At 54.8% G+C, this 13,916-nt stretch overlaps 1 protein-coding gene and 1 pseudogene across 1 annotated transcript; one reads left to right on the forward strand and one right to left on the reverse strand.

Moving 5' to 3' along the window:
* Positions 1-593: 593 nt before the first annotated feature.
* Positions 594-1,138, reverse strand: LOC138414401 (proteasome assembly chaperone 3 pseudogene; annotated as a pseudogene).
* Positions 1,139-2,744: 1,606 nt separating this feature from the next.
* P4HB (prolyl 4-hydroxylase subunit beta) lies at positions 2,745-13,669 on the forward strand. Its single transcript, XM_069541757.1, has 11 exons — positions 2,745-4,020; positions 5,081-5,287; positions 6,661-6,794; positions 6,929-7,066; positions 10,527-10,631; positions 10,819-10,944; positions 11,128-11,328; positions 11,447-11,567; positions 11,651-11,832; positions 11,918-12,004; positions 12,760-13,669. The coding sequence occupies exons 1-11, from the start codon at positions 3,705-3,707 to the stop codon at positions 12,838-12,840; spliced, it is 1,698 nt and encodes a 565-aa protein (XP_069397858.1). The 5' UTR covers positions 2,745-3,704; the 3' UTR covers positions 12,841-13,669.
* Positions 13,670-13,916: the final 247 nt, after the last annotated feature.

Raw genomic sequence — 13,916 nt, forward strand, 5'->3', positions numbered from 1 at the left:
CCTCACCACTGCACCTGGTTCCTATATCCCACCTGTGTCCCAGCTCACCTGTGTGCAAACCTTTGCGGCCCATAGCACAGCCCTCAGCCCCATGCTGCTGCTCCGTAGTAGAAATCTGCAAGTAAAGAGGATTCCTGGGTGTTCGTGAGCTTGCTGTTAACTCAGTACCTCCAGTTGGGTTGAAAAGGAGTTGTTTTATTCTGAGGATGCGCTTGCTTTCCCCCCCCCCCCACACACACCATGTGGAACGCAGCATCTTAGTTCCCTGACCAGAAATCCAGTCTGTGTCCCCTGCAGTAGAAGCCTGGTCTTAGCCACTGGATCACCAGGAAAGTCCAGAGAACTCTATTTCTTTCTTTTTTTTTTTTTTTTGGAGGAGGATATGCATTTATTTTTAATAATAAAAAAAATTTCCCCCAACAATTGAGGGCCATGACTCATTCTGTCAATTCTCACACGTGTAGCTGCCTGGACCTGGGGAGGAGGACTCGCAGCTTTCTCAGGACATGTTTCCTGTCCTCCCTCCACAGGGGACGTCAGCCTCCAAACCAAGGTCAGCCTGATGTGTTTTTCTTCCAACTTCAAGGGCCAAAGCCAGAGAGAGCTCCTCCTAACTAAAGGAGGACCTTCAAATCCTTGAGAGGGTGTCTGAGTTCCGCGTGGCCCTCCTGGACAGCAGGGGTGACCACGCCAGCGTCACCACACCTGGCACGTCTGAATCACCTCCTTCAGAGCCTTCACCACCTCCGTGCTCTTGTCCTTCATGTCCAGGGCGAGAACTCTCCAGCTTCTTGAAACACAAATGCCACCAGGTTCTTTGCGAAGACACGGATGAGAGGCTCATCCTTCCCGAAGAGGACTTCCGTGGTCAGCATAAGCTTGCCGACGTCACTGGTCACACTGCTGGGTTCCAGGGAGACCCATCTTCCCCAACTGGGTCACCACCACCAGGATGTGACTGCTAAACGCTGTGTAGACCCCCTGGGTGGGGACTCCACACACCATTGCAGTCTTCTGTTTGGATATCACCGATGGTTTACCTTCCATAGCTGAATCTGCTCAATGGCACCCAGCTACCTGCCACGCTGCCCGCGCCCACCTCGCCCAGAGAACTCAGAGTAGTCTTTATCAAAGCGCTTGATCACTCAGTTGTTTAACCAGTGAGCACCTTCTCTAGGTGTGAGACCCCTGGAGGTCATCCTGAGCTGACTGTGCTGGGTTCAGAGATGCCAGAGCCACAGCTACCAGGTGGGTAGGCTCTGCCCTCCAAGGACACACTTAGTTCAGGGCACTGGTATGAGTGACCATGGCTTCATCACCTCTTCCTAGAGTTGCCCTTGAAAGGCCTGTGAGTGGCCTTAGGAAAAGACACTAGCTCTTCCCTCAGGGCCAAGGCCTGCAGAGGTGTACACTGAACCTGGCCTATGTTCTGGGGGACAGGCTGCACCCCTGCACCTCACCCAGCTATTTACCAACCCCAGAAACTGGAGACTGGGGCTACCGCCATACCTGGCCTCCCTCCCACTTTGGGGGAACCCCACTTCCCTGCTCCTGCACAGGTCAGTGCACAGGCTGATTCATGATGGATAACTGTGCTTTGAGAAGGTACATCAATGCAGACAAAGTGTCAAAGTATCATGCCCCCACCCACACCAGAGCCCTGGTGAGGCCCTGGTCCTCACCGAAGGATGACTTGGCTGTGTCCATCTGGCTGCAGAACAGTGGCCCTGTCATCACCTGCATCAAGATGGTTTTGACCAGGAAGTTCAAATTGAACCACAGTGAGGCTCAACCATCGCCAGCAGCTCAGAACCTTGCTCTTCTGCATCTGGTCTGTTCTTCCCTTGGTTCCAGTAGTCTCAACTATTTACCACATGCTATGAGGCCAAGCGCCCTCCAAACTCACCAAGTGTATCTTCATTGTTAGCTGAAAAAACTATAAAGTCCCCAAATTTAGGTATCTAAACTCAGATTTCATGAGTGCCTCTGAAATCGAGATGTGGTACAAAGATCCCTTGTCTCAGGCCCCAAATTGTGGTCTGTAAAACAGTCATGGCAATCACAAAAATGTGGGAAGATTGGGCAGGAGACATGAGGCAGTTCCCACCGGTTCTCAGAGAGCAGAGCAGGCCTGTGATGCTTATTATGAGCCCGGCCTGCTGCTCAGTGGGCCAGCACCCAGGCCAGAACACGGAAGTGGGGTGGAGGCTGCAGACACATTATTCACAGCCTTTTGTTTTGGGAGGCCCAGCTCCTGTAAAGTACCCCCCAGGAGGTACAACCACTTCCTCCTGACTCTTGCTCTCTACTGGCACTGGGGGAGGGGCACAGAGAACCTGGTCTTGACCTTCCGAAATTCATGTTCTAGAAGGAACACTGCATAGGATGTGAGAACACATGCCCTCAGGAGCAAGGTGTCAACAAATGCAAACTCTCTAAAGTACAAAAGCATATTTTTTCTGTTTTACCATTTTTAAAACCAAGATGTTACTATAGCCAACGTGTACATTTAATGCAGCAGTGTCTCTCTCCTGCCAAGTTATTAAATTGATGATGAGTCTTAGTGGGGGTGGCATTTCACAACCGAGGAAGCGAACACAAAAGGGGAAGAGAGCGTCCACGGGGTTGGGGGTTGGGCTTTGAGCCTTTGAGGGGAAGGCGCTGCTCCGTCCAGAACTGCGCTGCTGGACAGAAGCTAACATTCCGGCCACGTATGTTATTTGCTCTGAAGTCACATTAAAGAAAAAGAAATCTGAAGTTTTAATACTTTCACTTAACCCAACAAAATATTCCAACGTATCCATACAAAAAGTCATCAAGGAAATATCGTACACTCCTCTTCCATCCTCAATCTGTGTGTTCACTGTGTGTTACACTCACTCCGGGTCACACTGCCCGGTTGCATTGTAGAGCTCGGTGATTGTGGCCGCTAGCCAACCCCGTGGCGGACGGCGCAGGTTTACCCGGTCGCCTGAAAGCTTCCTGGAGGCCGCTTCGTGGGAGGCAGCCGGTAGGGAGGAAGGGAGGTGCCCACACTGGACGGTGCCGGACCGGAGCCTCTCATCAGGCGAGTGGCCCCATTCCGGGCACAGCTCCGGTGGACCTTGCTGGCTCCTACATCGCATTCGGCCTGGGGCCGTCCCCGGCCCCCCGCGCGCTGCCCCTGCGACTCGCTCTGCCGCCACCGAGTAGCGCCCTGGCCACTCACGGAGGTCACCCCGGCAACGCCTGCACAAGAGACCGGCCGCCACGGCAGGCGCCGCACGGGCCTCACGCGCGCCGGAAGCGCGTCAACCCAGCTTCCGGCCTGCAGAGCCGGGGGGGGGGCGGTGTCAGGCGGGGATACGCGGTCCAGTCAGAAAGCAACACGAGGGGTTTCGGAGGCGCAAGCGTGGCTCCGCCCCTCAGCTGAGAAATCCTCCCCACTGCCACGTTCGACAAAGGATCGCGCGGGGAGCGCGCACGTCTTGGCCAATCAGGAGCCGCAGAACCCGGGTCCCCGAAGGTAGCAGCCATTCCAGGCCCGGGGAAGGTGTATGAGAAAACCACCAGTCACAAGTCGAGAGAGAGAAAGTTCTTCTTCAGGAGCCAATGAGATGCCGGGAGAGAGTGCGAGCGCGAGCTCCTCGACTAATCCCGAGCGAGGGCGAGGGAGGTACTAGTAGCAATTCCGAATCCGGGGCCGTGACTTGTGTGGGCCCCCAATGCGAGTGCAGCGGAGGCGGGCCCCGGACCCCCCAGGCCAATCGGAGGCGGGCACGGTCGGCGGCGCGCGCGGCGGCCGGACTTATAAGGGCGGGACGGGCGGCGCGCGCTCTCGTGGCCTGCTGTCCTGGCGGCGCCAACTGAAGCGCCGCGCCTGTGCCGACATGCTGCGCCGCGCTCTGCTCTGCCTGGCCTTGACCGCGCTATTCCGCGCGGGTGCCGGCGCCCCCGACGAGGAGGACCACGTCCTGGTGCTCCATAAGGGCAACTTCGACGAGGCCCTGGCGGCCCACAAGTACCTGCTGGTGGAGTTCTGTGAGTGCCTCCAGCTCGTCCATCCGTCCGGGCCGGGCCTCGCGGCCACTCGCGGGATGGAAACGAAGCAGGGACAGAGGAGGGGCCAGGGGCACCAGGGTGGACTAGGGGACGGAGGGGGACTGGAGGATGGGGGACCTGGGCGCCCTTCCCCACGCTTCCTTCCCTGGCCCCGCCAGAGATGGGTTGGAGTCTAAAGGGGTGTCAGCGGGCTACCCCTAGACGCGCTGACTTCTATCCCCTGGAGAGGCCCATCTGTAAGCAGAAACAGCTCACAGACCTGCTGTCAGCGTCCCTACGCAGCCCTCGTCCTGGTGGCATCCCTCGTGCCCAGCTGGACCTTAATGACCGAGGGCAGACATCCTGGATGTGCCTTTGTGCCTGACGTCCACATGGCAGGATCCCTCTGTTCGCCTAAGTAGGGTCGACTCTATAAACTGCCACAAATACGAAGGACTATGCAAGGGGTAGCCTCCGAATTGCTCACCTGGATCAGTTCCTGGAGAGCCCTAGCCCTGCCCACACCACCGTTCACCAGGGACAGCTGTCTTCTGATGAACAGTGTTGCCCACCAGAATTCAAAACCTTTGTTTGTGTTCGTAAGTGTATGAGCCCTGACTATCTCAGGTGGAAATCACAGCTGCTAACCTGAGTTGAGAGAGAATCTAAAGAACTTGTGTTAGATGTGAGCCTCTGGCTGGTGTGCACAGATGTGTGTCTCATTGTTATGACTCGTCAGTAAATATACAGCAGCCATGGCTTTAACTTTAGCTTCTTAATTTCTCTGGTTCCGAAAGGGAAATTATGGGACCCAACTGCGTTAACTGCCTGCAGGTAGTAGGAAGTTATTAACCATTGAAGATGAGGGAGAGTAGGAACTAATGGTTTGTCTTTCATGCCCCCTATCCGATACTGCTCAAGAGTATCCACAGCCCCTGCATTCAGAGCGTTTATCTTGGTACAGAAATAAAGATTTCATGGAGGGAGGTACCAAAGGAAAAGGGAAGGGAGGCGGTGGAGTGGGTCAGTGCTGCTTTCTAGGTCTTGCTTTCTCTCCCAGACGCCCCGTGGTGTGGCCACTGCAAGGCTCTGGCCCCGGAGTATGCCAAAGCAGCTGGGAAGCTGAAGGCCGAAGGTTCTGAGATCAGACTGGCCAAGGTGGATGCCACTGAAGAGTCTGACCTGGCCCAGCAGTATGGTGTCCGAGGCTACCCCACCATCAAGTTCTTCAAGAATGGAGACACAGCTTCCCCCAAAGAGTACACAGGTGAGAACGTGGCACCGTCCTTTCTTTCCCGGTAGACAGGGTCTTGGAAGATAACAGGCATGGAGGAGAAGTTGTTCTCTGACTGGGTTCTAGGGTCTAGTTCAGCCTCATGGTTGTGTGAGGAACATTTTCTCAAGCGGAGAGGGTCATCTCACAAGGTGCCTAGCCGGCTGAAGCTGGTCCTCAGGTTGACCAGTATGGGGGTGAGGGGAGGCTGAGCAAGTGGAGCAACACGTTTCAGCCTTTGCTCACTCTCTTGTGTGCCTGCCACCAGGGCAAGTGTGAGGGCCTTTCACAGAGGAGGGGCAGACAGAGATCAGCAGGTACCAAGCTGGGGCTTGTGGCAGTCATATTAGAGCTCAAATCCAAGCCCAGCTGCACTGGCCCCTCCCTCAGTTGCTGCTCAGCCGCCTCCCCTGTGTAGCCCAGTCGGTACTGGCGACAAAAGGGGAATCTTTGTCTGTGAAACTGGTTCCGTGGCTTATCCGCCCAAATCCTTTCAAGCAGCCCGTCTTGTTCATTCTGACATCAGCTCTGATCTCAGTAGGCTGCTGTTCTGTTGCTCCCACTTTTACTTGTGTTCACTTTTGGAATGGGAGTGCCATATGCAGAGTAACCACAATCCTGTCACTAACACTGAGGTCTTGTCGATGAGAAAATCCTTTCGGACTCCCCCGTAACTGATAGCACAGCTTTTATTAATTCTAGGCAGAGTCCTTTTAAATGTGAGATTTGGCAACCCTATTCTAGGTCAGACTGTGTAGTCACACGAGGGGATAAAGGGCAACTGGTCTCAGTCTTGGGAGGAGCAGATTTTTTCCTTCTCATTTGATCTGCCGTGATGGTGTGCATCGGCTGATCTCTTCCTCCTGCCGGTCCAGGAGGTGTGTAGGTTGAGGACACCTGACCAGTCTGGGTGCACGAGGCAGTAGAGCCCAACCTGCTTTTTCAGGGGGAAGCTGGTCTCGAGGCTGTCTTGCTAAGCAGCCCTTTCTTCCAACCCTACCACATCGCTAAATGAGACAAAGCCTAGTGTGAGACTACTGGGGGGAAAGTACGCGTGTGTTTAGTGAATTTAAATATCAAGGAAAATTTACAAGATGCAAAAGTGTTACAGGGGAAAAAAAGGTGATTTATGATCTGTTATCCAGAGGTCACTGCTGCCTTCCCCTTCTTTAAACACATTCACGATTTGCCATATACACATACAAGCCTTTTTAACTTTGGAATTCAGGTAGGTATGTAGACAAGATGCCTTTCCTATGGCAAGGTGGTGTTTTGCTCTGGTTTTGGCAGAGAGCTCGTATAAGGATAGGTGGGGAGGGTGGGTGCCTCCCTGATATCAAGTGGACCCTGCCTGTGTTTGGGCGCAGCCGGCCGAGAAGCCGATGATATCGTGAACTGGCTGAAGAAGCGCACGGGCCCTGCCGCCAGCACGCTGTCCGATGGGGCTGCTGCAGAGGCCTTGGTGGAGTCCAGTGAGGTGGCCGTCATCGGCTTCTTCAAGGTAGAGGCTCGTTAACTTCACCCTGGGTCTTCCTCCCACCTGCTGTGACCTAGGCACTGGGGTGTCGCCCATTGCTGACCAGGGCAGGGGTCCTCAGTGTTGGGACGGTGGCCACCTCTGCTTCTTCTCTCCAGGACGTGGAATCAGACTCCGCAAAGCAGTTCTTGTTGGCAGCAGAGGCCATTGATGACATCCCGTTCGGGATCACATCTAACAGTGACGTGTTCTCCAAATACCAGCTGGACAAGGATGGGGTTGTCCTCTTTAAGAAGGTGAGTGCTCTACCACCGCCCCCGCCCCCGCACCCCGGGGTGGGGAGTTGAAGTTCCGGCTGGTGTCGCCTTTGAGGACCTTGCCCAGGCGGCGCTGGCTGCTGGACTGCAGCCCGCCTGTTATCAGGGCCCATTTTGCAACGTCAGGTAGTAGGAGCCTCTTAGACTGTGGCCTTCAGCCCTTCAGCTGTGGGCCCTATGTCCAGCTTCTGTGTTGGCCCCATTGCGATGTTTTATGCAAGCCAAGTAGCTTCAGAGGGTTAGCTTTTTAAAGGAAAGCTGTGGTGAGACAGACGTGATAAAGTTTAGCATTTTAACCACTTTTAAGTTTTCGGCGGCATTCATTACATTTGTGGTACCGTGCGGCTGTCACTTCTGTTTGCTTCCACAGTGGGGTATTAGTGGCATGTGTTCCCACTCTGTTGTAAGCTGGGCCTCAGGGCTTCTTTGGGCTTCTGCAGGCTCCCCTGGCCCCGTGTCTGTTACGCTTGGTCATGAAGGGGCCGTGTGTGTCTTGACTTCTCCACACTCTTGCTGGGACACAGCTGGGATTGGTGTGTGTACACAGCAGTTGGTGGGTGATCGGGGTCTCTTTTTTATCTTAGCCACCAGATAGTGGGTCTGGGGCTGGCCAAGCATGCATGGCCACCCTTGGGACACAGCTATCCCCGGATTGGGTACAGAGTGGAGGAGGGAAGGCTATAACGGGGGGAGCTGGCGCTGGAGGTATATCTTCAGGGAGAGGGGCTAGACCTTGGACTCCTGTCCTGTTTTGTTCCCAGGGTTAGAAGGTAGTTGTAGCATTACAGCAAAGTGGTAAACTGAGTGATGAGAAAGGACACAGTGTTTGGGAGGCCCAGTCCCCCCGCTGTGTGCACTCCTGGGTGGGGTACTGCTGAGCCTCTAGCACCTGGGGGTAGGGAGGGCAGCCCTCCCAGGTGCACTGGGTTCTGGGGTAGCTTGCGTTCAACTATTTCTGAAGTCCTTTCCTCTTCCTCAAAACAAGAGGTATTATATACATTCTCTTTATTCTCACCCTATCCCTTAAAGGGAACAGAATTGCTGAGTTAGTTAATTGCCTTCCCAAAGGTACCCAGGAAACTGTTATTAACAGCTGATTAGCAGAAGACCCAGCCAAATTGGATGGAGTTGAGTGGAATGAAGGTCCTGGGGGCCTTGAATAGAACGTCTTGGGTGCGTCCTGCAGTTCTGGGTGAAGGATGGGGAGATTCAGGCCTGTGGTGCTTGCAAACCTCTTTTCATCAGCTTGATCCACACTGTCCTTTTCCATTACTCTTGAGATCTGGAGTGGCACTTGTCACACTGGATTGATGCTGGTTCTGGTGATCACATGTCCTTGGAGGTTAAGAAGGATGATTCTTTGTTCTACAGAATAGTCATGGTTGCTCATGTCTTCTTGGCCTCAAGTCTCTGGTATCTATGCAGGGAGAAGGGAAACAGTGAGGGGGGCTGCCCTCTCCCACTTGCTGGCTTCTGGCAGCCATGCTGGAATGTCATGCTCCCTGGAGCAGTTGTGAGCAAGAGCCTGGCAGAGCCCACGGGCTTTGTGCTGAGGCGTCAGTTGGGGTCACAACTGCAGTCGGGCAGACAGCTCTGTGGATGAGAGGAAGAAAGTGCAGATTCCCCGCTGGCCCACTGGCCCCATTCTCTGCCTTTACTTGCTCCTTCAGGCTGTTGCCTAGTTCCTCAGTGTGAGCAGGGTCTTCTGTGTGGGCAGCCTTGAGAGATGGGACTCCCAAGAATGGCCAGCCGCTACGTGCAGCTCTCAGTCCGAGTCCCAGCTTGGGTCTGTTTGGACCACTGGTTTGAGAGCTGATCATCCTGTGTCTTTGTTTGGTGTTAATTTTTCTCTTTCATCTTTCAAGCCAGGGGCTTAAGAGTGGGGGTGGGGCCTTATTTTTGTGACATATTCATTGCAGCCTGGTGGGGTGGCTTCTGCCCAGGGCCCCAAGATCTCCTGCAGCTGTCCCCAGATAAACAAGGGCTGTTTTTCACCAGAGGAGACACTGAACACAGTGTAATGTGCACCGTTACCTCGACCAAGGTTGTGTCCCAATAGAGACATGGTGGTTTTGGAGGAGCGGGGATGGCTGTCAGTTAGCCTCTTAACGGGAGATCCTCTTTATGCCTGATGGAGCCTGGCCATGGCCAGCCTCTTGCCTCCATGTCCTTCTTGTCTCTCTGCACCTTCCCATCACAGGTGTGGGGAAGGCAGAGCCAGCTTTAGCTCTTTATGAGGGGGTGAGGATGGGAAGTGGCTAGTTACTTTGGGAAAATGCAGAGGGAAATGGCCAGGCAGGGAACGTGAGTGGTTTCTCTCTATAGGTCCCATCTGAGTTCACACAGGTGACGGGAGGCCCAGGCTGACCAGCCGCACAGGCTGAGGCACCGCTCAGCTTCCTTGAAGGGAGCTGTGTCTGCCCACCCATCTGGAGCTGGGGCCACACCTCTCAGCTCTGTGGCCTCAGCCTTCGCTTTTTGTGGGACTTTGAAACTCTTTTTAAATAGATTATTGAAGTTCCCAAAAACCTTTTTTTTGGTGTGGAATACCTACCCATTTTTATTGTGTTAGACGTGTTAGAACTGAGAAATTTAAAAAAAAAATCCTGTTCGTTCTAAGATAACAATAATAAATATTACATGTTACCAATAGAGACGTTTTTGGGGGGAATACCCTGATGGTCCAAGGTTAGGAATCCATCTGGGATTCAATCCCTGGTCGGGGAACTAAGACCCCACATGCTGCATCGTGTGGCCAAAAATAATAATAAACATTTTTATGAAAATTAATTTTTTCCCAGACAGTGTTTTCGTGGTTAGGGTAGTGTTTTAGATTTCTGCTGGTCTCTAACGTCTGTCCGAACAGAAGACAGCTGGGTTCTCCTGTTTGCCTTCACTCTGACGCAGTGTCACACGCCGTACTGCATACTCTGGGGGGGAGTGCATGACAGGGCACCTGCCATCTGAGCGTGGTTGTGAAAATCAGTCTGACCTTGCGGCCGCCCTGGAAGGGCCTTGGGTCCACAGGGCTGAGGCCCACATTTGGAGGGCTGCAGGTTTAGGGACTTGGCAATGAGGGAGTCCTCTGGCACCCTACCCGGGACGTGGGCTCTCATGGCTTGTCAGGAACGTGCCGGGGCAGGGTCTGAGCCAGCTGCTGTGGTCTCAGCCTGCGGGAGGCTGCCTGCTGGTGTTCGTGGGGAGCCACTCCTGGTGACCTCACTCTTGCCTGGTGCCCAGAGGATGTGTTCCGGCAGCCATCACCTGGTTTTTGCTTTGGATGGAGACGTGTGTGTCCTGCCGGCATCCCCCCACACTGCTGTCACAACCCATACAGGAAAATGAGGGCGTAGACTGCCTTCCTGGCCATGGTCAGCTGGCTAGGGCCACAGGGGGCTTTGTGGAGAGCCTTGGCACCCACGCCTTTTTCTGTCCACAGTTTGACGAAGGCCGGAACAACTTTGAGGGGGAGGTCACCAAGGAGAAGCTTCTGGACTTCATCAAGCACAACCAGTTGCCCCTGGTCATCGAGTTCACCGAGCAGGTGTGTCTGTGTTGCTGATTTTGCCCCGGCTGGGGAGGGTCCTGATGTTTGGTCCTGGGGACCCTGACTTACAGAGACCAGGTGTGTGGTGGCCAGGTGTTTGGTGGCCTGGGGGCCAAGGAGAGAATAGCCCGTGTTGATAGCTTGGTCTGTGTCTCAGACCAAGTAACCTGTGTTTCCAATGTAGACAGCCCCGAAGATCTTCGGAGGGGAAATCAAGACTCACATCCTGCTGTTCCTGCCAAAAAGCGTGTCTGACTATGAGGGCAAGCTGAGCAACTTCAAAAAAGCAGCTGAGAGCTTCAAGGGCAAGGTGTGTGCTCCCTGTGGTCCGCAAGCAGCTCAGCACCCCCAGGTCAAAGGCTGATCGGAGGGTTCCTTCTGCCTTGGGACAGCCTGTTTTAGTGTGGGGTCCTGGTTGTTGGGGAGTGGGCGGCAGGGAAGTATAGGGAGCCCTCATTGTGCACTGCCATCAACGTGCCTTTTCTCTCCCAAGATCCTGTTTATCTTCATCGACAGCGACCACACTGACAACCAGCGCATCCTGGAATTCTTCGGCCTGAAGAAAGAGGAGTGCCCGGCCGTGCGCCTCATCACGCTGGAGGAGGAGATGACCAAATATAAGCCAGAGTCAGATGAGCTGACGGCAGAGAAGATCACTGAGTTCTGCCACCGCTTCCTGGAGGGCAAGATTAAGGTGCACACCTTGTCCGGGGTGGGGTTGCTGAGGATCCTTGGGGCGCATAGAGCAACCAGGTGGCAGAGGGGTCCCCAGGCAACTGCGCGTGCCTGACTCTTCTCTACTCGCCCTCCAGCCCCACCTGATGAGCCAGGAGCTGCCTGACGACTGGGACAAGCAGCCTGTCAAAGTGCTGGTTGGAAAGAACTTTGAAGAGGTTGCTTTTGATGAGAAAAAGAACGTCTTCGTAGAGTTCTGTAAGTGAGGCCCTCCACTCCTCTGGGCTTGCTGGGGCGGGGCACTTCCCGGCCCAGCAAGACGCAGAACGGCTTTCTTTCAGATGCCCCGTGGTGCGGTCACTGCAAGCAGCTGGCCCCCATCTGGGATAAGCTGGGAGAGACGTACAAGGACCACGAGAACATAGTCATCGCCAAGATGGACTCCACGGCCAACGAGGTGGAGGCGGTGAAAGTGCACAGCTTCCCCACGCTCAAGTTCTTCCCCGCCAGCGCCGATAGGACGGTGCGCCCACTACTGAGGGGAGTGCGGAGGCGTTGGGGGGCTGTCAGGGGGACCGCATCTCACATTTCATCCCCCCTTCTTGCAGGTCATCGACTACAACGGGGAGCGGACACTGGACGGTTTTAAGAAGTTCCTGGAGAGTGGTGGCCAGGATGGGGCCGGAGATGATGATGTAAGTAGTCATTGGACCTGGCGAGCTGTGGGGCGTGCTGCCACGCAGTGCTGCATGGGGCGGGAGGCGGGGTTGGAAGGGTCTTTAGGCGCCACTGTTTGCTCAGGAATCTTCGCAGACACATCCAGCACGTTCTCTGTCGGCTGAGGTGCTCTGCTCGGCGTGAGCTCGGTCCTCTTCACATCAGCTGGGAGGAGTGGAGGGGATGGCAGAAGTGCGCCTGAGCCAAGAGGGTGGGGCTGGGTCTGGTGGTGGAGGGAATGGTCAGTTCAGGCCACAGGGTCCACCCGGAAGTGCAGGGATGTGGGACGAGGGGCAGACCTGGCTGCAGGGCGCAGTGGGGGCAGTGAGGACCGCCAGGGCGGCGTGCGCTCCTGTGATTGGTGGGCTGTCACCAGCCCCTTGAGCTCCAGGACTTGAGGGGTGGACATAACACACCAGTGGCTCCCTGCTCAGTCTTCATACTTGTGCCATGGATGGAGTAGATTTAAGCACTCACCCGCTCGACAGCATGGGGTGAACTCCCAGGGCACCAGTTCTGCTTCTACCCTATATTGTGGGCAGGAGCCCCCATACCTCGCTGTCGTCCGGAAGCCCACGCCACACATCCACGAATCTGCTCATAGAGACCACAGTTGGCTGCTTGTGTCTGAGTGCCAGACTGGTCCCTCGTGTCCTCACTGTGGGCTGGAGGCCTCAGCAAGCTGGCCCGGCCTGGACTTCTCACATCCCTTCCTTTCCATCATACGTCCCAGGATCTAGAAGATCTCGAAGAAGCAGAAGAGCCTGATCTGGAGGAAGATGATGATCAAAAAGCTGTGAAAGATGAACTGTAATGCAGAGAGCCAGATCTGGGCACCGAACCCGGCACCTCCCAGTGGGCTGCACACCCAGCAGCACAGCCTCCGGACGCCCGCAGACCCTCCCGGCGAGGGAGCGTCAATCGGAAATGCAGGGAACTTTTCTGAAGCCACACTTCACTCTAACACACGTGCAAATCTAAACCCGTCTTCCTTTGCTTTTCAACTTTTGGAAAGGGGTTTATTTCCAGGCCAGCCCAGCCCATCTTGGTGGGCCTTTTTTTTTAAATCGTGATGTACTTTTTTTGTACACGGTTTTGTCCAGAGTGCTCGCTAAAATGTTTTGGAATCTCACGCTGGCAATGTCTCTCATTCCTGTTAGGTTTATACTATCACTTTAAGAAAATTCCGTCTGTGGGATTTTTAGACATTTTTGGACGTCAGGGTGTGTGCTCCACCTTGGCCAGGCTTCCCTGGGACTCCTGCCCTCTGTGGGGCAGAACCAGGCAAGGCTGGACGGGTCCCTCACCTCATGCGGTATTGCCATGGTGGAGCGTGGCTCCTGCATCGTTTGATTAAATGGAGACTCCAGTCTCTGTTGCAGGCCACCCCCCCACCATGAGCGGAGGGTGTGGCTGGGCCCAGGACAAGCCCAGCAGCCCCCTCCGTCCCCAAGCCAGGGTCCTTATTGCTCTGTGATGTCCAGGGTGGCCTGAGGCCTGCACCAGGCAGAACTGGGACCCTTCGTTTCCAGGCTGGGAGACAGCCAAGGATGCTTGAGCTGAATCACATGTTGACAGTTCTTCAGGCATTTCTACCACAATATTGGAATTGGACACATTGGCCAAATAAAGTTAAAATTTTCTGCCTTTTGTCATCTCTGCCTTACAACTTCTAGGCACGGGGATGGGGGTTGGAATTCCGACATTCTAGGGAGAGGAGGTGAGCTTGGGGCTGCTCTTGTTGAGCCATCTTTTTTGGAGCGTGGCAGACACTCAGAAGCATGTACACATCCCATGGGTGTGGAGCTGACACCACGAGTCACCTAATGCATGTGGTCAGGGTAGGGGGAGGGCTGCCTCCTGGCCCTGCTCCTATGCTGTCCCGCTGGC

Source organism: Ovis canadensis, chromosome 11, assembly GCF_042477335.2.
Source record: "Ovis canadensis isolate MfBH-ARS-UI-01 breed Bighorn chromosome 11, ARS-UI_OviCan_v2, whole genome shotgun sequence".
Classification (NCBI taxonomy): Eukaryota; Metazoa; Chordata; class Mammalia; order Artiodactyla; family Bovidae; genus Ovis; species Ovis canadensis.

Excerpts from the sequence above, each read along its gene's own strand:
- P4HB (XM_069541757.1), top strand. The coding sequence starts at position 3,705 with ATGCGAGTGCAGCGGAGGCGGGCCCCGGACCCCCCAGGCCAATCGGAG. Across the intron at positions 10,945-11,127 it reads CTGAGAGCTTCAAGGGCAAG|ATCCTGTTTATCTTCATCGA; the intron begins GTGTGTGCTCCC and ends TTCTCTCCCAAG. Across the intron at positions 11,329-11,446 it reads TCCTGGAGGGCAAGATTAAG|CCCCACCTGATGAGCCAGGA; the intron begins GTGCACACCTTG and ends CTCGCCCTCCAG.